A 23,392-nucleotide genomic window follows, 5' to 3' on the forward strand; every position below is an offset into this window, starting at 1 on the left:
TTGCACTTAGACGTGCTTTTGAACTGCTAGGTTGGCAGGAGCAGGGACCGAGCAACGGGAGCTCACTCCGCCATGAGGATTCAAACCGCCGACCTTCTGATCGGCAAGTCCTAGGCTCTGTGGTTTAACCCACAGCGCCACCCGCATCCCCTTTAGTGCATAGTGCCTTTCAAATATGCATTTCAGAGTTCTCCAATACTTAACAGTAGGATTGTTGACATGTCTGCTTAGCAAATTCATGCTAACTGCAATGTCAGGTCTTGAACATCTGGCAATGAAGTTTAGTTTGCCTAGCACACTTCTGTACAGTGTAGTGTCAGAAAATGCTTCTTCAGTATCATCTACCTGATAACCTGTTGTCATTGGTGTGTCTACAGGGTTAGCACCCATCAGGTTTAGTTTGGTTAACACATCAGCAATTTTCTGTGACTGGTGTACTAAAATATTACCATCTTGGTCTCTCTCTATTTCCAGAGATAGGTAGTTAGTTACCTCACCAAAGTCTTTCACATCAAAGTGCTCCTTCAGTTGAGCTAGGGCGCTATTGTACATTTTGACATCCTTCCAAAAGAAAAGAATATCATCAACATAAAATAAGCAATACAGCTTCTTTTGACAAACACACAGTGAGTCTAGAGTGCCAGCATCGTGCACTTCGCTTGAGATCATATAGGAACTTTTCAGAGAACAAACATATCCCTGTTTTACTGACAAGGCTCTGACAAGGAGGGCTGAGAGCAGCAGCGGTGGCAAGGCCATCAGAGCATCCCCAATCCCCAATCCCATTCCCACTTGCATGCAAGCAGGAGGGGGCAGGGATCCCTCAGCTGGGAAGGGAGAGATCCCCACCCCGCTCCTGCTTGCATGCAAGTAGGAGCTGGGAGGCTGCTCCGTTAGGCAGCATGAAGCCTCCCTTCACAGCTTAGTTGCTGGGGTCAGGGAAGGTGGAGGCAGCCCAGAAGCTGCGTCTGAGAGCCCCTGCACCACCATCATATGGGGACTTCCGAGTAGCTCCTGAAGCCAGCCAGAGCCAACTGCTCCAGGCTGCTGAGACTGCTGCTGCTGCGTTTCCCAGGGATGTTAGATGAAATCCGGGGACATTCCGGGGATGGAATTTGTCCAGGGACTTATGTGCAAATCCGGGGACTGTCCCCGGGAAATGGGGACATCTGGTAACCCCAATCTAGTCCCCAATCAGCCATGAAGCTCACCAGGTGATCTCGGGCCAGTTTCTCTCTCTCAGCCTAGCCTTGCCTACCCTCGCAGGGCTGTTGCAAAGATAAAATGGAGGGCGGAGAATTGATGTACGCAGCTTCAATTTCCTTGCAGGAAAGGTGGGATATAAAGGTACTAAGAAATAAATGAATGAAAACAAAATATGCTGTTACTCCTGCTGCCCTTCCAAGCTACTGGACTCCACCTGTAAGTTCTCCTTCTTCCCCAATGCGTCTGTGAGCAGGAGAACTTCCGGGCGGGCTATGCCGAATGCAAAGTGATTTCCAGAGGAGCGAAAAGTCTACTTTCCCTCAATTCAGTCTTGTTGCTTTTCCCAGGTTAGGGCTTCCTGGAATAATAATAATTAGGTGCCATCAGCTTTCATGTCCCACTTTAACCACATCCACACATAACTCCATGCCGAAAGGTGCCCCAACATCACTTCTGAACATTAACATGCAGGTTCGATGGGATTGCATTAAACAGGTCGGGGCGGAATGCAGAATCTGGTTGCAGCGAAGCCTGTTTGCAGGGCTTTTGGGGCCTGTTCCTGGTAGGGTGCATAGGAGCCAACTCCTAGGGGCTGACTTCCCTTCACCCCCCCCCAATAAAATATATGAGGGGACTAGCCTCTCCCCAAAGTTGCTGGGCATTGCCATTCAAATGGTGTGTGAGAGCCATGTCCTGTGACAGATTATGCAGGTCAGGACTTACCTGCCCCCCCCCAATATTTTATTCAAGTTGGCACCCCAGAGTGGGTGGGTGGGGGAACACGTGGAAGAGAGCTCAGGGCAGGGGGCGACTTAGGGTGACACGCTTGTGGGTGAATCCTGGTCCAAAGACTCCTCTACAGGGCTGGTGTCCAGATGGGAGAATCAGCTCTCAGGACCTTGAGGTGGGGACCAAAAACTCCTCTTTTGCACAAGGCGGCAATCCTGGGAACCTTTTGGGGAGCAGGTATCCAAACGCCTGCCGTGGGGGAGAGAAAATCTGGGGCCAGAGAGGATTTTTCCACTTTACACATTTTTGGGGGGTGTGTGTGTGAAATCCGTGGGGTTTAGAGAGGCACATCTACTTTTATAGTGGGCCCTACATATGGAGAGGTCCCGGAGGCAGCGCGCCCTTGCAGAGGATTTCGGGGGTTCGCTGGCGACTTGATCTTGAGGGCTACTTGGGAGGCTGCTCCCCCGTTTTTGGGGGTGGCGGCGACCGGGGTGAGCTCTGTGGGGTTTAGAGAGATGCATTTCTTTTTGGGGAGGGGAGACACACACAGGCGAGGTTCCCGAAGGCAGTGCGCCCTGCAGAGGATTTCGGGGCGCGCGCTGCGGGGTCGATCTTGGGGGGCCACTCTCAGATGGGGGGAGGCTGCTCCCCGCCATCGCCCCCCGCGCGCCCCCCGCCCGTGGCCATCGTCCTCCTCCTCCTCCTCCGCCGCCTCCTCCTCCCCCTCCGTCCGTCCGTCCCCCCGGAGTCCGCTCCTCCCCGGATGATGTCAGCCTGCCCGGCCCGGTGGCTCCAGCCCCCTCCCCTCCTCCTCCTCTTCCTCCCTCCCTGGGGAGGCGGAGGGAGGCGGCATGGCCCGGCTCGGCCCGGCCGGAGGCGGCGGCAGCCCCGTCGTCCCCCTGCGCCTGGAGTCCCCGTCCGCCGGCCCCGCGCCGCACTGGCTGGCCGTGCTGATGGTGCTGCTGCCGGACGGCGAGGACGACGACGAGGGCGACGAGGCGGGAGCCCAGGCCGGGCGGCGCAGGAGGAGGCGCAGGAGGCGCGCGAGAGCAGCCGCCGCCGCTGGGCTGCTCTCCGGGGACCCTCGCCGGAGGCTCCTCCTGCTGCTGCTGCCCGCGAATGGGGGCTCCGCAGGCGGCGGCGGCGGCGGCCCGCGCTCCCACCCGCCTGCGCCCTCGGTAAAGCCCCTCGGGGGCTCCAGTCCTGGGGGGGCGGGGGGCTCTCTCCAGAAGGGGCGCCCCAGAAAGTGCCAACTGTCCTCCATACCCCCCAAAACGCCGCTCACTGTCTCTTCCCCCACGCCACCCCCATCCTGGGTCCCCAGGCGCCCTGATCCGGAGCGCGCACCGCTCCCCCACTCACCTCCCTCCCCCGGTGCGCCCCTGAACTTTCTGCGTATCCCGGGACGGGCCGTCCGTCCTGTCCCCTCTCTCCATCACTTCTTGGCGTCTGCTCTTGATCCGGCCCGCCGGGCGCTCGTCCGGCCTCTGAACTCCTCCCCGCCCGACCACCCATCCATCCATCCGGCGCCCTGCCCTCTCCATCCCTCCCTCCGCCTCCTCACCTCCTCGGCATCCTGTCTCCATCCCTCTATTTTCTCTCTCTCTCCTTTGCTCTGGTCCTCTCTGCGCCTCCTCCGGTTGCCCTGACCCCGCTCTCTCTCTCCATCCCTCCAGCCACTCCTTTCTTCCCCTGCCTCGCTTTCTCTCTCTCTCTCTTTCTCATCCCTCCTTCCAGCCCCCTCTCCCCCCTCCTCCTCCCCCCTTTCGCCACCTCCTCCTCCCCCCTCCCCCTCTCCCACCGGGGCTTCTCTCTCTGCCTCTCCTCACTCCCTCCATCCCTTTCTCTCTCCCCCCCCCCTCCTGCACAACCCTCCCCTCCCAGCTGCTTGGCTGCTGTTCTCTCCCCCCCCCTTTACACACAGCCAGTCCCACCCCCCGCCCAACAAGAACCACCCTCCCCAGTCACTTGGAAACAAACAAACCGGTCCAAAATACTCCGCCTTTGGATTGTCACCCCAGCACCTCGTGGTTTTGCGAGCTGCTCAGGAGCAGGTGGCTGAGTAGGGAAACTCTCTCCCTGAATCCACCTTGGAAGCCGCTGGATTCTGGTTTTCTGAAGAGATCCCCTCTTTCTGTTTTGCTTTGAGGGGGATTCTAGGAGTTTGCCCCCCACCCTGCCCCAAGCTTGAGAGGAATTTCCCAAAAAAGAAAGCAGACAGTGGAGCCCCAAACTTTCTTCGGTGGAAGCCCTCCCTGACTGGGGGTTGGGGGGTTGGGATTGTTTTGGCGAGAAGACCTGTTCCCCACCCACTCCGCGCCCCCTGCCGTGCACACCCAGGACCCTTAAAAGGCTGTTTTGATGTTCTCCATCCAGGAGGGTCTCCCCAGAGGTGGGCTGACCATGAAGGAAGAGCCTTTGACCGGTGGTGGGCTGTCAGCTGTGAGGTCTTGGATGCACGGGACTGGCATTCTGGATGCCAACACCGCAGCTCAAAGGTAGGGCCTGCAGAAGGCTGGCAGAAAATGCTTAACCCCCCCCCCAAAAAAAAAGAGAGAGGAAGAAACTCCCCCAAACTCCTTCTTTCAATAGTTTTCTGTCTCTCTTCCCCCATCCCCAATACCTGTCTCTTTTCGAAATTTGCCAAGAATTTACTGGGTTCTCCTGCAGAAGTCGAGGGGCAAGGAGTTTGGGACGGGAAAGGTGTTCATTCTTCTTTATTTTTTTCTTCCGATGACTGGCGCATGTTATTCCAGTTCTCCTGTTTGACGGGCAAAGCGTGTCGTTGATTTATTTGCTACGTCTTGGGGGGGGGGGGAGAGCTGCTTAAAGGAAGGGGGAATTTCAGAATTGCAATTGCAATTATTTAGTTTTCGGGAGGGTGTAGGGCCTCCATCATTTCCCCTGCTAAATCTCCCGGTAAAACACCATCGCTAAACCTAAGTAAGAGAGGAAGAAAGACAGCTACCTTGATTTCACCTTTGTTTTTGCTCTTAAAGTTTCACTATAACTCATTGGAACTTTCATGAATATAACTCTTTTCAGATGGGTTTTTCAGCAGAATCAAAAACAGTTTAGGTTGGAACTGAAGGGAGGTGTCAGATAACATACATACATACATATATATACATATATATATATATATATATATATATATATATATATATATATATATATATATATATTTGCTTTCGTATATATATATATATATATATACATACACACACGCATACACACACCCACACACACCCACACACACACCCTGAAACTGGTATTATATTTCTTGTTGTCAAGCTGTTGGAAAGTGTTTCTGAAGTTAACACTTTGGGGTGGAAAAGCAAAACAGCGTTGGAAGAAAGTTAGACTGATGCCAAGGATTCAAGTTCGCAATTCTGCTTGCAAATTTCTGAAACAGACATTAGTGGGTTGTTGATTTTTTTAAAACAACAACAACAACAACTGTGGGTCTAATTTTATTATTCCTCTCTCCTCCCCCCAAGTATGCTTTAATTTGGTGCTCTCGTACAAAATTGCTCCACATCGCAAACTCCTCTCTCGCCCCCACCATTCCTTTCTATCTTTTACAATTATTCCTGTTGGTCGATAAGCTGGGATGTATGAATCATTTCTCCCTGGGCTCAATGGCTCCGGGAGTTTGCTTCTTTTTGATTTGAATTGATTTTCTATCGATCTCAAATGTTCCCTGACCTTTGACATCTGATCTTGCTTGACATTTACTTGAGGTTGCTTAAACAAAGGAAGAAAGAGTTAGGTTGCATAACTAACCATGTAGCAGGGATACAACTCACCCCCCTAATTTCTCCAGTATATCATTCACCTGCAATTTGCAACTGAATTTATTGTTGTCAGCCTGTTGTCTCCTGGAGTTTGGAAACCTACTAGCTGGGTCCCGTGCATCGCTGACCCAAGTCACCTTCTTTGGCTATATGATATGGTGATTTGAGAATTGTATTTTGAATTATATGATTTGAGAATTGTGCCCTAGTAAAGGGTTTTGCGGCGCACTTTGTAGATTTATTTGTGCCTCTGGAAATGCTAATGCCGCAAGCTTTGAAAGGCCTGTGCAGCTGTGCTGGGCCTGCATGGTCCCTAGTGCACCCCAGGTCCCCAAATAAATGTTGAATATTTTAGTAGCAGAGCACATGCTTGGAATGCAGAAGGTACAAAGGTGGGCATCTCTGCTGAAAGGATTTCAGGCGGCATCTGGGAAAGACCGGGAGAGCTGTGAAGAAATAATTTTCTGCTAGCTGGCTTGAGTCTTTAATGTTGATCATTCCTCTGTTTTCAGTGTAAAAAGGCACATTCCACCCAGATGTTCTCTGGAGCAAGCAGGGGGAGCAGAACCTTCTGGTGGATCATGCCCAGTTGTACTTTATAATTCTATCACCGTTTTTTATTCTCCCTGGAACACCGTGTGTAGGCTAGAAGCTGGCAGAAAGTGACTGGTTTGCTGCCTCAGTTTCTCCATCGTTGAGTCCAGCCCTCCGGCCTTCCATCCTGCATGGGGTATTTTGGGGTTTTTTGGTAGAATGCCCCAAACAGAGTCATAGGCAGCTTTGTAGTAGCTTGCGAGAAGTAAGGGTTTGGATCTGTGTCGAATAAGGTCTTGCCGTGGGATTTCGCGCAGCTAAAAATCATCGTAATTAGCTGAATCTGGATGAGATTTGGTGAGTGGGCTTTTTTCCTAATGACCCAAGAAGAGATGATAACCTGATACAATAATTAGACATAAGAAGAGGCAGCGAAGCTTTATCAAGTCAAGGAGTGTGTTCACCTCCCTTTATCCGGGGGGGGGGGGCCCTAACAAGATATTGCATTTCCCCATTATCTCCCTGGACTGAGCAGGTCAACTCAAATGGTTAAGCAAAACTGGAATATCTGAGGAAAGGCAGTGTGCGAGACGCAGACAAGATCCCTTGACAGAGTCAGGTTCAGCATTTTTTTTTAAAAAAGACAGAGAACGTTCCCCTTGTTTTTGCATGAACCATCCAGGCTGATTTCACCCAGAAAGAATTTGCACTAGATTTGTTGATGTTGTTGTTGTTTTGTGGCAATCTCCAGGAAAGAATGAGAAACACTTTCTTTTTTTTAACCGTAAACTACATTGAGATATTGTATCTTGCTTGCAGCCTTCCCTATTCCATGCAACTGTTTTCCTGTTGCATCCTTCCCAGTCCTATCGCCACCCCTCCGTTCTGCCCTCATCTTCTTCCAAAGGAATAAACCACACTTAGCGTAATAGTATATTTACCAGCCTGGCACCCTCCTGATGTTTTGGACTACAGTTCCCCACACTTGCTAGGGCTGATGGGAGTTGTAGTCCAGAAATATTTGGAGGGTGCCTGGTGAGCGAGGACTGATCTCATCTACCTGTCCCACCCCTCTCTACCCCGTTCATTTTCTGTGTTTGTGTTCATCTATGCCGGACCCCAGCATTAGCTGAGATTTACCGTATTTTTTTGCTCTATAAGACGCACCCGACCACAAGACGCACCTAGTTTCAGGAGGAGGAAAACAAGAAAAAAAAATATTCTGAATCTCAGAAGGCAGGAGAGCAAGAGGGATCGCTGCGCAGTGAAAGCAGCAATCCCTCTTGCTGTTCTGGCTTCTGTGATAGCTGCACAGCCTGCATTCGCTCCATAAGATGCACACACATTTCCCCTTACTTTTTAGGAAGGAAAAAGTGAGTCTTATAGAGCAAAAAATATGGTATATAACATCAAAATATATAGAACGTATGCAAACAGGCAGTAAACTCCCTGCCATTCCTAGGGCCCAGATGCCAGAAGTCAGAGCATGTTTCGTCTGACTGTGTCAAAGCTGTAAAGCAAGACACGGAATGTATTTGCCAGGGGCTCAGAGGCTCCTGCCAACCCTGTTGTGTTGACTTATCTTGTTCTGGTGTCAGGTGGTTTGTGTTTTCTCCTAATTTTCAGCGCTGATTCTTCATCATGCCTCCTGATTCTGAATCTTCGTCCAAGAGAAATTCTGAAAGCTGCCATTTCAAGAGTTCACCGCCCTTACCTTCGTTTGGCAAACTTTGCCATGAGTTAATTTATATTTTTCTTTATTTGGAAGCATTTCTATTCTGCTTAGTGTTTCAAAAACTCATAAGGGATGCACAGCCTAAAATAAGCAAAGGGTTGTGCTCAGAGCAGTGCCGAAATGAATGCTCTGTCAGAGCAAGTATTTCTCTGTGGGCAATGGAACGTTATCCCTGTCTCCCCACCCCCACCCCACCCAAGTTTATTCAGGGGGTTCCCCTATACTATGGAACTCCCTGCCACAGTGATGGCCACCAACCCATAAGGCTTTCAAAGAGGATTAGACAAATTCATGGTGGAAGAGAGGGGTATTGATGGCTAGTAGGCACAATGGTTACACCCTGCCTCCACGCCTGGAGGCAATAATGCTTTTGAATCTCAGTTGCTGGAAACTGCAGGAGGGGAGAGGGCTCTTGTGTTTGAATCCTGCTTTCAGGTTTCCCACAGGCATCTGTTTGGCCACTGTGAGAACAGGATGCTGTGCTAGATGGGTCATTGATCCAGCAGGCTCTTCTTACGTTCTTCTTTGGGGATGGCATGGGGCATAGTGGGGTGGGAAGCTTTGCACTGCTGTAAGCACTGAGTTGAATTCTTCCCAGACAAGCAGGCATTGGCCAGGCTGTTCTGCTGCATGCAGTCTCATGCATGCAGCCAGCGACAGATGCCATCAGCCTGATCAGTTAAGTCAATTGCACCGTACTCCTGAACCTACCTGCTTGAACAAATCTCGTTGGTTTAAAAAGCACATTCAGAACTAATAGTCTGTAAATCAGTGGGAAGAAGGGCTTCACTATTATGTCCTTTTGTGGTGGGGGGAGTTGTTTAAAAAAGAAACCAGTCTGAGTCGTGCAGGAGTCGGCTTGCACGTTGAAAGCAGAGAGAATTCAGCCCACCTGGGGAAAAGTTTGTGTTCAGCTGCAGAATCGTGCCGGATGCAAATGAATCAGATTTTCATTTAAGCACCTTGGGTAATCTGGGCTGCAAGGGAGGGGACGATGTCAGGAATATTTGCACAGGCGGTTCAAGCACATCCAGCCTAAAGTGGCCCAAGTTGCAATATTTTGACTTAATAGCACAGTGGATGCTGGCTGTTACCTTCTGGCAAGTGGCAGTTTCTGAGACTTTCCAAGCGTTTCCGAAATTATGGGAAAATAGGCCGTGCAAAACAGAGAAGGCAGCTTTGTAAAAAATGTACGTGGGAATAAAGAGGCTGACCACAGGATCCAGTCAAAGGCAATGCTGGCACCCTGTTTACCTTGGGCAGCAGATGTGGCCAGATGTGGCCAGATGTCAGGATGGACAAATCTCTTCCCATCCCTCTCCTTCACCTGCAGATCTCAACCTGGATTGAATGTGCAGGTTTGATCTCTGTAACCTTCCTCCAGAGCAAACATCCTCCCTGCTGATCAGCTGAGAAAAAATCTTGGGGAAGGGGGTGAGGTTTCGGGGGGGCAGTACGTGTTTTGGAAGGGTTTTTTTTAGTGGTAAATAATATTTTAGAGGCTAATAATATCAGTTGCTGGTAGGTGAACATAGCTGTCAACATTTCCCTTTTTTCCTTTATTCCGAATAGGATTTCTCGCAAGACAAGGGAAAAGTTAACAGCTGTGTAGGTGAAGGGAGAGGGGGAAGGGGGCTGTTGCATCTCCAACCTCTCAGCCAGCATTCTTGCTGGTTTTCTTCGTAGTCGGAGATTAAACACCTGGAAGATTGGTTCACTTTGGTGCAGATATTCCTCAAATCTTGGTTTCCTGTTTTCCTTTCCTTGAGCTCGAGCTTCTCTTGATCGGTTCACACTCAATTTCCAGTCCCTCCACCGGTGACGGAATTGATGCTTGACTTGATCGTTGAGTCTCCCAGAACTGTATTCTTCGTTCCGGTAGCCAGAGAACGATAGCCAACCATTTTCCTTTCCTGCTCCTATATTTCGCTCCCACCCCCCTCTGCTCAGAGAGAGGGAGGCATCGATTTGCTGAAAACCTCTCATGGATTTTTGATCGCGACTATTCAGTTTGGAGGATCAGATTACTGCAGCCCTGCTTTCTGCAGGGCAGCCCTTGGAGACAGATCTGAAGGCTCCCACTATTGCAGTTGTTGTTGTTTAGTGGTTTAGTCGTGTCTGACTCTTCGTGACCCCATGGACCAGAGCACGCCAGGCCCTCCTGTCTTCCACTGCCTCCCTCATGCTGGTAGCTTGGAGAACACTGTCCCACCATCTCGTCCTCTGTCGTCCCCTTCTCCTTGTGCCCTCCATCTTTCCCAACATCAGGGTCTTTTCCAGGGAGTCTTCTCTTCTCATGAGGTGGCCAAAGTATTGGAGCCTCAGCTTCAGGATCTGTCCTTCCAGTGAGCACTCAGGGCTGATTTCCTTAAGAATGGCTAGGTTTTATCTTTTTTGCAGTCCATGGGACTCTCAAGAGTCTCCTCCAGCACCAGAACTCAAAAGCACTGATTCTTCGGCGATCAGAATTCTTCCACTATTCCACTATTGCAGGCTACTTATCAATATGTGCAAACTGAAATCCCAGGTTTGGATAGTCCGTATCGATTGCCGTTTCCCTCCAGGCCAAATTCAAGGTTCTGGTGTTAACTTTTCTGAGATCTTGCATCCTTTATGCCTTCTCCCTTATATTCCTCACTGAATACCAGCTAATGAAGCTCTGAAGCACTTCCTGTTCTCTGTGAAATGGTGTGTAGAACGCAGCCCTTTCTCTGTGGAACTCCTTGCTGCAGGAGAATCCCACTCACCCTTACACTATATGTTTTCTGCCGCTTGTCACTTTCCTTTTGTGCGATGGCACTGCTGTTTGTTGGCTGGCCTCGTTTTCAGAAAGAACGTACTCGTTCTTTTAGGCTTGCTGTTATATGATTTGATTGGGTTATTCAATTCCCACACCACTTAATATGTATAATAATAATAATAATAATTTTAGTTTCCCCAGCCACTCTGGACGGCTCCCAATTGAGTGTTAAAAACAATACAGCATTAAATATTAAAAACTTCCCTAAACAGGGCTGCCTCCAGATGTCTTTTAAAGATAAGATAGCTGCTTATTTCCTTGACATCTGAAGGGAGGGCATTCCACAGGGCGGTGCCACCATCGAGAAGGCCCTCTGCCTGGTTCCCTGTAATCTCACTTCTTGCAATGAGGGAACTGCCAGAAGGCCCTCATCGCTAGATCTCAGTGTCTGGGCTGAACGATGGTGGTGGAGACGCTCCTTCAGGTATACAGGACTGAGGCCGTTTAGGGCTTTCAAGGTCAGCACCAACACTTTGAATTGTGCTCAGAAACGTACGATTAAAATATCTCTAAGCGGTGTACCAAAAATGGAAGCGACAACTGACAACTTCAGCAAAGTATTTGCAAAAACACACAATTGCATCTTTCGAAAACACCCTGCGTGCGCCACATTTGTAGAGGCTCTGAGATTGAGCGTCAAATGCGGAAGACCTGACCACGCAGTGCGCTTTTGCGGTTAACCCTCTAGAGTCTAGGCCAGCCTGGTGCCCTCCGGATGTGCTGGACTACAATTCCCATTAGGCTGTGGAAGCTGGGGATGATGGGAGTTGTAGTTGTACTGGATGAAAGAAGGCTGCGCCAGGCCTGCCTCCAAGTTACTAATGTCATAGTTTGGGGTAAAAATTATCCTCAGTGGGGCAAATTGTAGTCATTCAACCCAGAGGAGTGATGGGGGAAAGGGTTATAGTTTCTCCCTTGCAGCCTCCCCTTCCTTGGAGGTTTTTAGCAGAGGTTGAGTGGCCGTCTGTCATGGATGCTTTAGCTGAGATTTCTACCTTGGAGGGGGCTGGACTAGATGACTTTGGGGGCCCCTTCCAATGCCACAATTCTATGATTCTGCTGTGTCTGGGCAACATCTGCTACCTTTGGTTCTGGAGGGGGTAGGCAGCCATTCTGGCCATGGATAGAGTCACAGGTTTTTAACTTTCTCGTTCATCTGCACTCTTAAAAATATTAAACTGGGATAGCTCAGTCGGTACGGCCTGAGACTCAGGGTCGTGGATCTGAGCCCCACGTTCATTGCAGGGGGTTGGACTTTTGTTGTTGTTGTTTAGTTGTTTAGTCATGTCCGACTCTTCATGACCCCCTGGACCAGAGCACGCCAGCCACTCCTGTCTTCCACTGCCTCCCGCAGTTTGGTCAAACTCATGCTGGTAGCTTCGAGAACACTGTCCCACCATCTCGTCCTCTGTCGTCCCCTTCTCCTTGTGCCCTCCATTTCCCCCAACATCAGGGTCTTTTCCAGGGAGTCTTCTCTTCTCATGAGGTGGCCAAAGTCTTGGAGCCTCAGCTTCAGGATCTGTCCTTCCAGTGAGCACTCAGGGCTGATTTCCTTCAGAATGGAGAGGTTTGATCTTCTTGCAGTCCATGGGACTCTCAAGAGTCTCCTCCAGCACCATAATTCAAAAGCATCAATTCTTTGGCGATAATATAATAATAATAATTTATTATTTATACCCCGCCCATTTGGCTGGGTTTCCCCAGCCACTTTGGGCGGCTTCCAACCGAATATTAAAAACAATACAGTGTCAGACATTAAAAACTTCCCTAAACAGGGCCGCCTTCAGTTGTCTTTTAAAAGTAAAATAGTTGTTTATTGCCTTGACATAGATGACCCTCATGGTCACTTGATTCTATGATATTCTTTGACAACAGAATGTTGGCACTGAGCAGTGTCTCTTTTCTTTTTTATAAAAAGAAAAACAAAATTAACAAACAAGGAGGTGTCAGTGCCCATTACTTTCTAAAAGTGTCGTGGGCCCCAGCACAAAATGGCACACTGGTGAGTCCCATCACAAAAAAAAGCCAAGCCATTTATGAAATTAAAGTATGAATCTAGTTGAAAATATAAAATAAAATAAATGGGATGGGGAGGGAGTACCAAAAAAAACCAAAACAAAAACAAACCAGGGTTCACAGCCATTACCTCATAAAGAACATTCTCAGGAGGTTTACCCCCCTTTATTTTATTTCATATTTCCCACTGGATTGTTGCTTTAACTTCATAATAACCCTTGCATTTAATAATATTAAAAAATCCAGTAAGTCTGCAACGTACGTGGGGGTTGCTTTCCAGAGATCTCGCCTACAGCCAAAATTGCGTATAGTCAAAGCACTCCAGGTTCACTAGTAGGTGGAATTGCCAGACTCTTTCCCCCCTTAATAGCTGACCCCTTTTAATTTTAATTTTTTTTAAAAAAAATTACCATGTGCTTAAAGCTGAATGTGCACAAGTTAAATGCACGTCAGTTGCAGGTGTGCTGTAATTAATTAAAGTTGGGCTGTGCAGCCCACTTGTAGGAGGATATTATTCTCCAGCCCCAGGTGTGAGGTGCTAGTTGAGGAATCCCACAATGAGACAATTCACCTGGCCTATTGTTTTGAACTCAACGGAAGCTCTGTGCCCACACCTGCTGCTTCCAGGTGCTCCCCGGTTTTTCATCCTCAAAATCTCCAGCCTGCATTTGTGGACAGTCTAGCCAGTCTTTCCAAAACGGCTCTCACCCCACTTATGCACGTTAATGCCGATGAAGCAGGGCGGGTGTTGAGGACGGGGGGTGGTGGGAGAAATTGAGTTTTGGGAGAAATGGCACAAGCTCAGAGATGCTGGAAATGGTAAAGCTTGCGGCTTAGGCTAAAGGCAGGTGACAGCAGGGAATTGGCAAGGAGCTAATGCAGAGTTGGGGGAAAGGTCCAGCAAAAGACTAGCAAAATGATCAAGGGGGTGGAGCTACAGCAATCTGGATTTTTCTGTTTGGAGAAAAGGCAAGTAAGGGGCAACATGATGATGATGATGATGATGATTTATTATTTATACCCTGCCCATCTGGCTGGGTTTCCCCAGCCACTCTGGGCAGCTTCCAGCAGAATATTAAAATACAATGGTACCTCGGGTTGCATACGCTTCAGCTTACAGACTCCACTAACCCAGAAATAGTACCTCGGTTAAAAACTTTGCTTCAGGATGAGAACAGAAATTGTGCAGCGGTGGCGCAGCAGCAGCAGGAGGCCCATTAGATAAAGTGGTGCTTCAGGTTAAGAACAGTTTCAGGTTAAGAACGGACCTCCGGAACAAATTAAGTACTTAACCCGAGGTACCACTGTACAGTGATTCATCAAATATTAAAAGCTTCCCTAAACAGCACTGTCTTCAGATGTCTAATAATAATAATAATAATAAATAAACAATTGATTGAAATACAACTTTAAAACAAGATTAAAACATTAAAATGCAGCCTCATTTCAGTAGAAACTCGAATCAAAATCGAAAAGTCCAATAGTTGTTTATTTCCTTAACACCTGGTGGGAGGGCCACAGGGCAGGTGCCACTACTGAGAAGGCCCTCTGCCTGGTTCCCTGTAACTTGGCCTCTCACACTGAGGGAACCGCCAGAAGACCCTTGGAGCTGGACCTCAGTGTCCGGGCTGAACGATGGGGGTGGAGACGCTCCTTCAGGTATACTGGTGATAGGAGCTTGTAAGGGTATGTCATGGCACAGAGAAAGCAGATAGAGAAGAGTTTTTCTCCCTCTCTCCTAGGACTAGAACTCATGGGCATTCAGTGAAATGGGAGCGGGAGGTTCAGGATAGATAAAATAAAGTCCTTCTTCGCATAGCACATGGTTTTTTGTTTTTAAATTTATTTAATCATTTTTTCAATACAAACAACAACCGCAAAAGAAGCAGCAACAAAAACCATAATAACAATAAAAACACAATTTGACAATTCAGATTTGAATACACTGATATATCTATGACTGCACCTTTTAAGCAATATTTCCCCACCTCTCTCTCCTCCCCCTACTTCCCCCCACTATCTGCCTTATCGCTTAAATATCCATTCCAGATTCCTTCATATTTATCCATTCTTAATTTGTGTCGACATGCAATTCGTTCATATTTAGCTAATCTGTCCATATTATCAATCCATGTGCTCAATGGAATCTTTTTGCGGCTCTTCCAATTCATCAATTCACCAATTCATGCTTCGCATGGTTGAGCTATGGAACTCTCTGCCACAGGATTGGTGAGGTCCACCAACCTGGAGTACTATAAAAAGGGGATTGGATAAATTCATGGAGAAAACGGTTGTTGATGACTATGAGCCACGATGGCTCTGCATTGCCTCCACAGTCGGAGGCAAAGATGCTTCTGAGACCCAGTTGCTGGAAACAATCGGAGGGGAGAGATGCTTTTGTGCTCAGATCCTGTTGGTGGTTTCCTACAGGCACCTTGTCGGCCACTGAGTACAGGATGGTTCTTCTTATGGGTCTTCATCCAGCAGGCTCTTCTTATGTTCCCTTGCAGCTATGGAGGCTCTGACGTCCATGGACAAGGGCACTTGAATTAGCCATAGGCTTACCAGCCCAACAGGGATGCGGGTGGCACTGTGGGTTAAACCACAGAGCCTAGGACTTGCCGAATCCTCATGACGGAGTGAGCTCCCGTTGCTCGGTCCCTGCTCTTGCCAACCTAGCAGTTCGAAAGCACGTCAAAGTGCAAGTAGATAAATAGGTACCATTCCGGCCGGAAGGTAAACGGTGTTTCCGTGTGCTGCTCTGGTTCACCAGAAGCGGCTTAGTCATGCTGGTCACATGACCCGGAATCTGTACGCCGGCTTCCTCGGCCAGTAAAGCGAGATGAGCGCCGCAACCCCAGAGTCGGCCACGACTGGACCTAATGGTCAGGGGTCCCTTTACCTTTACACCAGCCCAACCTGGCCTGCTGCTGTGCATTTAACAGTAGTAGGCTATGTGCAGAAATCTGTTGGCAAATCCTTTGGTAGCCACGGCGGCCAGTTCAGAAGCCGGGGATTCCAGCCACTCCCTCACTCACCCTTTGCAATTAAGTCCCGTCCTTAAGTCCACGCACCCCTGGTGGCTGCCACACACCCAGCCTTCCTGCAGGTACCTTGTGACCTTTACAGTATAGCAGCCAACTTTTGTTAAGCTGTCCTACCTGGAGATGATCTGCGATCACCATAGGTGACCAGTTGTTCACAAGGCTGTGGCCGTTTTGTTGAAGCTCATGGCAAGTGCTGCCCAGAGTATCTGGAGCAACGCAGGCAAATGGGTGGGATATAAATAAATAAAATTAATAATAATAATAATAATAATAATAATAATAATAATAATAATGGAGGACTTGTTATGCACATAGGTGTGTTCTCAGGGGTTGGGCGTGCCATCTCGCTCCTATTCTTATTTTTACTGTCATTACTGTGGGGGCAGAACATAGCCATGCTGGCTAGCAGCCATTGATAGCACTTTCCTCCATGAATTTGCTTATTCCTCTTTTAAAGCCATCCGGCTTAGTAGCCATCACTGCCGCCTGCAGAAATGAGTTCCACAGTTCAACTGTGCTGCATGAAGGACTTCCTCTTTTTTAAAAAATAGTTTTTATTAAGAATTTCATCATAACAAATTATCAAAAACCTATCCTCTTCATCCCCCCCATTTTCGCCTCCCCCCTCCCCAAGATAAACCCTCCCTCCCTCTCTCCCCCCCCCCAGACTTCCCTCAGCTCCTCTCTCTGATTTTTCAACACATATTTTTCTCTGCATATTATAAACTTGCAAAGATCCTCAATTTATCTGCCTGTTATGTTAACAATAATAAATTTGTGTATGTTTATTTACAACTTGCCAAGGAGTCCAGTTCATTTTGTTGTTCTTTTAAGTAATTTGTAAAAAGTTCCCATTCTTCTTTAAAGCCACAGTTGTCCTTGTCTCGCAGTTTGTATGTCAATTTCACCAGTTCCACATAATCCATTAATCTCCCTTGCCACTGTTCTTTTGCCAGGATTTCCTCATTCTTCCATTCTTGTGCTATTGGAAAATAAAGAACTTAATTATGTATGTGACAACGGCGGCAAGAGTCTTAATAGCACAAGGACTTCCTCTTATCTGTCCTAAGAATATGTTGTTCTCCCTTCAATTCTCTCTTCTCGCAATAGTTGTTGAAGGAAAAGATAAAGGTAAAGGGACCTCTGACCATTAGGTCCAGTCATGGCCGACTCTGGGGTTGTGGCGCTCAACTCACTTTACTGGCCGAGGAAGCCGGCATAGAGCTTCCAGGTCATGTGGCCAGCATGACTAAGCCGCTTTTGGTGAACCAGAGCAGTGCACGGAAACACCATTCACCTTCCCGCTGGAGCAGTACCTATTTATCTAATTACACTGGTGTGCTTTCGAACTGCTAGGTGGGCAGAAGCAGGGACCGAGCAACGGGAGCTCACTCTGTCGCGGGGATTCGAACTGCCGACCTTCTGATCAGCAAGTCCTAGGCTCTGTGGTTTAACCCACAGCGCCACCTGCGTCCCCCCCCCCAAAAAAAGATGAAAGGAAGGAGGAGGGGAGGAGAGAGCTGGGGAGAATGCTACCCTAGTCAACCACCATTGCGCCCTGGGATTCTTGCGCAGGTTCCCCAATGGCAAGGCCGGCCTTACGAAATGAGAACGGCCATTGTCGCAGGAAAGAGAGAGGCATTGGGGGCTTTCCTGTGTGTGGTGGCGGTGCCCGTTCACCCAGCAGCTCAGGATGGGGGCCTTGGTGATCCCAAGGGGGGGAGAGAGTGTGAGAGGTGGGGGTGGGGATTTCAGTTTCGTTGACCCTAATGGAGCACGTCTGATTTCTGCGCCGTCCCCCAGCTGGGTTCCTGGCGGCCCAGCGCATGGAAGAGTTGGTTTTCCTGTAAAGGCTGTGCGATGCTCTGGTTTGCTAGGAAATGCTCCAATTTTCTTTAATAATTGATGGGCGCTGCCTCGCCAGCCTCAGAGACTCAGTGAGCGCAGTCATTACCAGCATCCTGGTGTTTTTTCCACCCTCCCTCTCTCTCTCTCCTCCTCCCTCCTTCCTTCCTTCTGCCTCGAACAGAGAGAGCAGCAATGGCAAGGTTTGGGGGAAACGGGAATGGAATTGAATGCAGGTGTGTTCGCTTGGCCGGGAGGTTCGGAAGGAGGGAGAGAGATTTGCAGACTCAGGGAGTTTCTGGAGGCTTAAGTCTTTCTCAAGGAACAGCCTGAGGCAGCCGTCCCCAGTCCAGCCGCTTTGGACTACAGTTCCTAGCCAGTGTTCGAAATTCGCCAGGCGCATTGTGCACCTGGCTTCCGGCCGCTTGCAACCAAGGTGCCAGGGTGCCAGGGTGGTGCTTGAGATCTCCACCATCTGGAGGTGCATGCCAGCGGATTTGGACTGTTTTCGCACACTAATACCCCACCCTGTGGAATTCTATCCGTTATATTTTTATCTGCGCAATCGGAATCAATTTCTGGAACCCAAACTCTTTTTCTGTGCCGCCTGAGCAGGAGCAGGGAATGACATGATAGTGAATTGTTGCAGCTTGCCTTTGCTTACCAGCTGCCCATTGTCCTGCTCACAGTTGTGAAGGATATTCCTACATTATGAATGGTCTGCGACACCATTGAGAAAAAGAGGTGGGACTCTATCTGTGGACTGTCCCTGGATAAGGTGACTTTCCCTCTTTAAGTTCTCAAACTCTGCTCTGAACTGTGAGCTCCGTGGTGGAGAAAAAGCTGGAATATAAATGTCATAAATAAGCTAAATAAATAAATAAAAAATCCTTCCAGTAGCACCTTAGAGACCAACTAAGTTTGTTATTGGTATGCGCTTTCATGTACATGCACACTTCTTCAGATACCTGCACATGAAAGCTCATACCAATAACAAACTTAGTTGGTTTCTAAGGTGCTACTGGAAGGAATTTTTTTTAATTTTGTTTCAACTATGGCAGACCAACACGGCTGTTGTTGTTGTTTAGTCTTTTAGTCGTGTCCGACTCTTCGTGACCCCCTGGACCAGAGCACGCCAGGCACTCCTGTCTTCCACTGCCTCCCGCAGTTTGGTCAAACTCATGTTGGTAGCTTCGAGAACACTGTCCCACCATCTTGTCCTCTGTCGTCCCCTTCTCCTTGTGCCCTCCATCTTTCCCAACATCAGGGTCTTTTCCAGGGAGTCTTCTCTTCTCATGAGGTGGCCAAAGTCTTGGAGCCTCAGCTTCAGGATCTGTCCTTCCAGTGAGCACTCAGGGCTGATTTCCTTAAGAATGGCGAGGTTTGATCTTTTTTGCAGTCCATGGGACTCTCAAGAGTCTCCTCCAGCACTGCCTTGCCGTGGCAAAGGGGCTTGAATAACTCAGAGAAGCTATGAGCTATGCCGTGCAGGGCCACCCAAGATGGACAGGTCATAGTGAAGAGTTTTGACCAAATGTGATCCACCTGGAGCAGGAACCAGCAAGTCACTCCAGTATCCCTGCCAAGAAAACTCCATGGACAAAGACAACAGGCATATAAAAGTAGCACCTTAGAGACCAACTAAGTTTGTTATTGGTATGAGCTTTTGTGTGCATAGACACTTCTTCAGATACCTGCACACGAAAGCTCATACCAATAACAAACTTAGTTGGTCTCTAAGGTGCTACTGGAAGGAATTGTTTTTATTTTGTTTTGACTACTGCAGACAAACCCGGCTACCTACCTGTAACTATAAATAAGCTATTCAAGCTTACCTTCTTAAGGAAGCTGGTGGGGCTAGCCCAGGCATAGACAAACTCGGCCCTCCAGATGTTTTCGGGACTACAACTCCCATCATCCCAGCTAGGGATGATGGGAGTTGTAGTCCCAAAACATCTGGAGGGCCGAGTTTGCCTATGCCTGGGCTAGCCAGACAGAGATGCCAGTCGCCAAACTGGCATCCAGCAATCACCATATGGTCGCAATTAGACCCGTGCCAGTTGCAAAACACGCCTGGGGAGTTTCTAAAACTGGCTGCCCCCCTTTTAAATAGAGAATAGGTTCTTTCACACGCCGTGCCAGACCCAGGTACAAGGTGTCTCCTCACATGTTACAAGTATTTGTTGTACACCTCTTGATCTGTGTGGCTTACCTGTGCGTACACACAGGAACACAGACAGCACACTCATCTAACGTAACTTGTGAATAGATGGGTGAGCATGCAGCTCAGTCACTGTGCACAACAGTCCTCGGATTGTGCACTCGTTGAATGTAACGTGTGAGCGCTCCCACAGAGAGGGGCAGTTGAAGGTTAGCAACTGGGGCTGAAATCCTGCACAGTTAATCCCAGTGGGATTATACTGGTTTTGCTGCATTCAGAGTTTTATCTCCCCTTCTGACTATAGAATTTGAACTCAGGTCCCTGGAGCCCGTGGGTCTGCCTCTGTCAAACACTTGTTCTCATGAGATGCCCCTCATGCAACAGCAGGACCAAAGAAAACAAGTTTAAGATGGCGTTTTAGGAGATTTATACTGTACCAAGTATTTGCTAAGGGACGCAGGTGGCGCTGTGGGTTAAAGCCTCAGCGCCTAGGACTTGCCGATCGAAAGGTCGGCGGTTCGAATCCCTGCGGCGGGGTGCGCTCCCGCTGCTTGGTCCCAGCGCCTGCCAACCTAGCAGTTCGAAAGCACCCTCGGGTGCAAGTAGATAAATAGGGACCGCTTACCAGCGGGAAGGTAAATGGCGTTTCCGTGTGCGGCTCTGGCTCGCCAGATGCAGCTTTGTCACGCTGGCCACGTGACCCGGAAGTGTCTCCGGACAGCGCTGGCCCCTGGCCTCTTGAGTGAGATGGGCGCACAACCCAGGAGTCTGTCAGACTGGCCCGTACGGGCAGGGGTACCTTTACCTTTTTAAGTATTTGCTGGGGTCTCCCCACCCCCATCCCACCCCCTGCTCACACCCTCCTATAAAAGCCCCCGCAGTTCCAGAGACTTTATGGTTATTCAGAAATGTTATTTCTCTCTCCCCCCCCCTCTCAACTTCCTGCTGCCTCTGGCTTTTAAAAGACGAAATCTGAGATTGCCATAAATCCAGCAGCCCAAAATCTCTGACTCCCGATAAAATCAGGATTGGATTTCTGCCGTTTTGTCACCCTGCTGATCCCCCGTCTTAGTCCTGCGGAGATTTCCCCCAGGGTCATGGTTTTATTCCGCCTCCCTGGCCCCATCAAGCCCGTTGGAAGGATTCCGGGTTCAAGATGTTCATATCCCATTGTTTCCCTGACCCAAAGAAACCCGAAGCCAACTGCATTAATAATAACAACATAGTATTATCTATTAAAGCTCTTGGAAATTTCTATCCGTGAATAAAGTTAATGGCTCTTGGGTATTGTTCATGTGTGCATATACAGAATATCCGAGAGATCCATTACTTTATTTACAGATGGAAACTGTAAAGTGTCTTAATGGGCATTATTATAGGGGCGTGGATTCAGTCGCACACCAGCAAATATAGATTGTGCCGTTAAAGTGGATTTGGTGCCCTTGCAGAACATAATCACTTCTACCCCCCGCCTCACCCCCCAAAATTGGGACCGTTTGCTGTAAGCAAAGTGACAGAGAAACACATGGCAAAGGGCAGGTTGGCAATTGCTCGAGGGGACACCGGCTAGCCTCTTCAAATAAACCAGAAGGAATGCTCCATTGGCAGGCTGGGGTATCTCTCAACAAAACCCTCCCATTCATGCAGAGACCAATTTGCACAACAGAACTTCCCTTCCCCCTCTCTGCCCCAAAAAACAGGGTTGGGGTTTTTCCAGAATTTGAACTCAGCTCCCTGGAGCCTGTGAGTCTGCCTTTGTCAAAGCTTCTGCCTTGTACTGCTGATACAACACTTGCTTTTGTGAGATGCCCCTCATGCAACAACAGGACCAAATAAAGCAAATTTTAGATGGCAGTGCAGGGCTTGCAGAGGGAAGAGAAATTCTGTTGCACGAGCAGACGTCTTTGCCCAACTGGGACTATTTCGGTGGATGTAGCTCCCTGTTAATAGTGTTTTCTGGAAGGGGATTGTTTTACTGATGACTTGTAACTGTGTTACAGATAGACCCTAACTTAGACCAAGAGGTGGGACCTTTTGCATCCAAGGATGTGCTTTCCACTTGACTGCATCCCTTCCTAGGAAATTCTCCCTTACTGATCAGATCATCTAGGCTAGTATTACCTACTCTGACTGCCAGCAGCTCCTCGGGCTTTCAAACAGGAGTCTGTCCCAACCGTACCTTTTTAAAAAAACAAAAAAAAACAAAACCAAAACAAAACAAATTTCCTTCCAGTAGCACCTTAAAGACCAACTAAGTTATTTCTTGGTATGAGCTTTCGTGTGCATGCACACTTCTTCAGATACCTAGTGTGCATGCACACGAAAGCTCATACCAAGAAATAACTTAGTTGGTCTTTAAGGTGCTACTGGAAGGAAATTTGTTTTGTTTTGGCTATGGCAGACCAACACGGCTACCTATCTGTAACTGAAACCAAAACCAAAACACACATTTTTTAATATTAATTCCATTAAATTCCTTTTAAAAACTTTTTTATGTTTTAGCTTTTTGCGTGTTGTTTTGAGTCCTGGTCCGGAAAAAAGATAGGGTAATAATAATAATAATACCTAGAGATTGATCCTGAAACGTGCAATTTGCAAAGTGTGAGCTCCTGTGTTTATATCCACCTGTCTGCCTTTGTTTCAGCAGCTATGTGTAACCCTTTTAAAGGAATCAACAACTAAACGAAACCGATATTCCTTTTTATTTCCCCCTGACGCTTGTCTGCAGAAATGGACACTCAGTGCATGAGAGACTTCATTTATTCACAGAGAAAACCATCCAGATTCAGGCATCCATATGTGGAAAGCGGTTTCTACGTCACGAGCTGCTGGCGTTCAAACAGCTTTCAAACAGCGTTTATTTAAGCATCTGCATTTATGCCGAGGAGGTTCAAATCGCACAACTCTCAGAAGGCAGCGCCCACAACATCCTTAGACACGAAATATAATACATAAATATTCCAGGCCCTTGAAAAGGCATCTGTGACAGATAGCTGCGCTGTTATGTAAATCGTAAGAATATGCCGAACTTCTCTTAGAATTGCACTTTTCATTTGAGATTTTGCATTCCCACATTTTCCACAACCGTTCCTGCTTTGGCCGTGCTCTCCACTGTTTGGCAAAGACCCTCCTTTCCAGCTGCTAATAAAGTTGGTGCACACTCCTGAACTTTTGAGACTTAACCTTGCTGTACGAAGCTAAGCAAACCATTTCAGTGTTTGCGTACAGCAAAGATCTGTCCGCTCCCCTTTTCTAACCACTCCTTATGGGCTTGCTTAATTGTTTCTGGGGAATTTAAACTCTTGCCTTTCAGCCGATCAATTCCCAAGGCAGCTCGCAACGCGGTTCGTCATAAGGCATTCTTTGCTATCCCGGTGTCCTCCAGATGCTTTGTAATGAAACATCAAATTGACACATACAGTGAGGGGGTGGGAAGTATTTGATCCCCTGCTAAATTGGCCCGTTTGCCCTCTGACGAAAAAAATGACCAGTCCATTAATTTTAATGGTAGGTTTCTTG

General features: G+C 48.3%; 1 protein-coding gene across 2 annotated transcripts in view; it reads left to right on the top strand.

Annotated features, from left to right (window-relative positions):
- Window positions 1–2,730: 2,730 nt before the first annotated feature.
- Window positions 2,731–23,392, top strand: part of LOC309377544 (transcription factor COE1-like) — a 99,361-nt gene continuing 78,699 nt past the window's right edge. The window contains exons 1-2 of one of the 2 annotated variants that reach the window (XM_081924964.1): window positions 2,731–3,116; window positions 4,315–4,436. In XM_081924964.1, coding sequence (XP_081781090.1) covers window positions 2,790–3,116; window positions 4,315–4,436 — 449 coding nt within the window. In that variant the 5' untranslated portion in view covers window positions 2,731–2,789. The remainder of the gene's footprint in view (window positions 3,117–4,314; window positions 4,437–23,392) is intronic. The other variant, XM_081924965.1, reaches the window with a different exon arrangement.

The sequence above is a fragment of the Podarcis melisellensis genome, assembly GCF_964234715.1.
Source record: "Podarcis melisellensis genome assembly, chromosome: 9".
Classification (NCBI taxonomy): Eukaryota; Metazoa; Chordata; class Lepidosauria; order Squamata; family Lacertidae; genus Podarcis; species Podarcis melisellensis.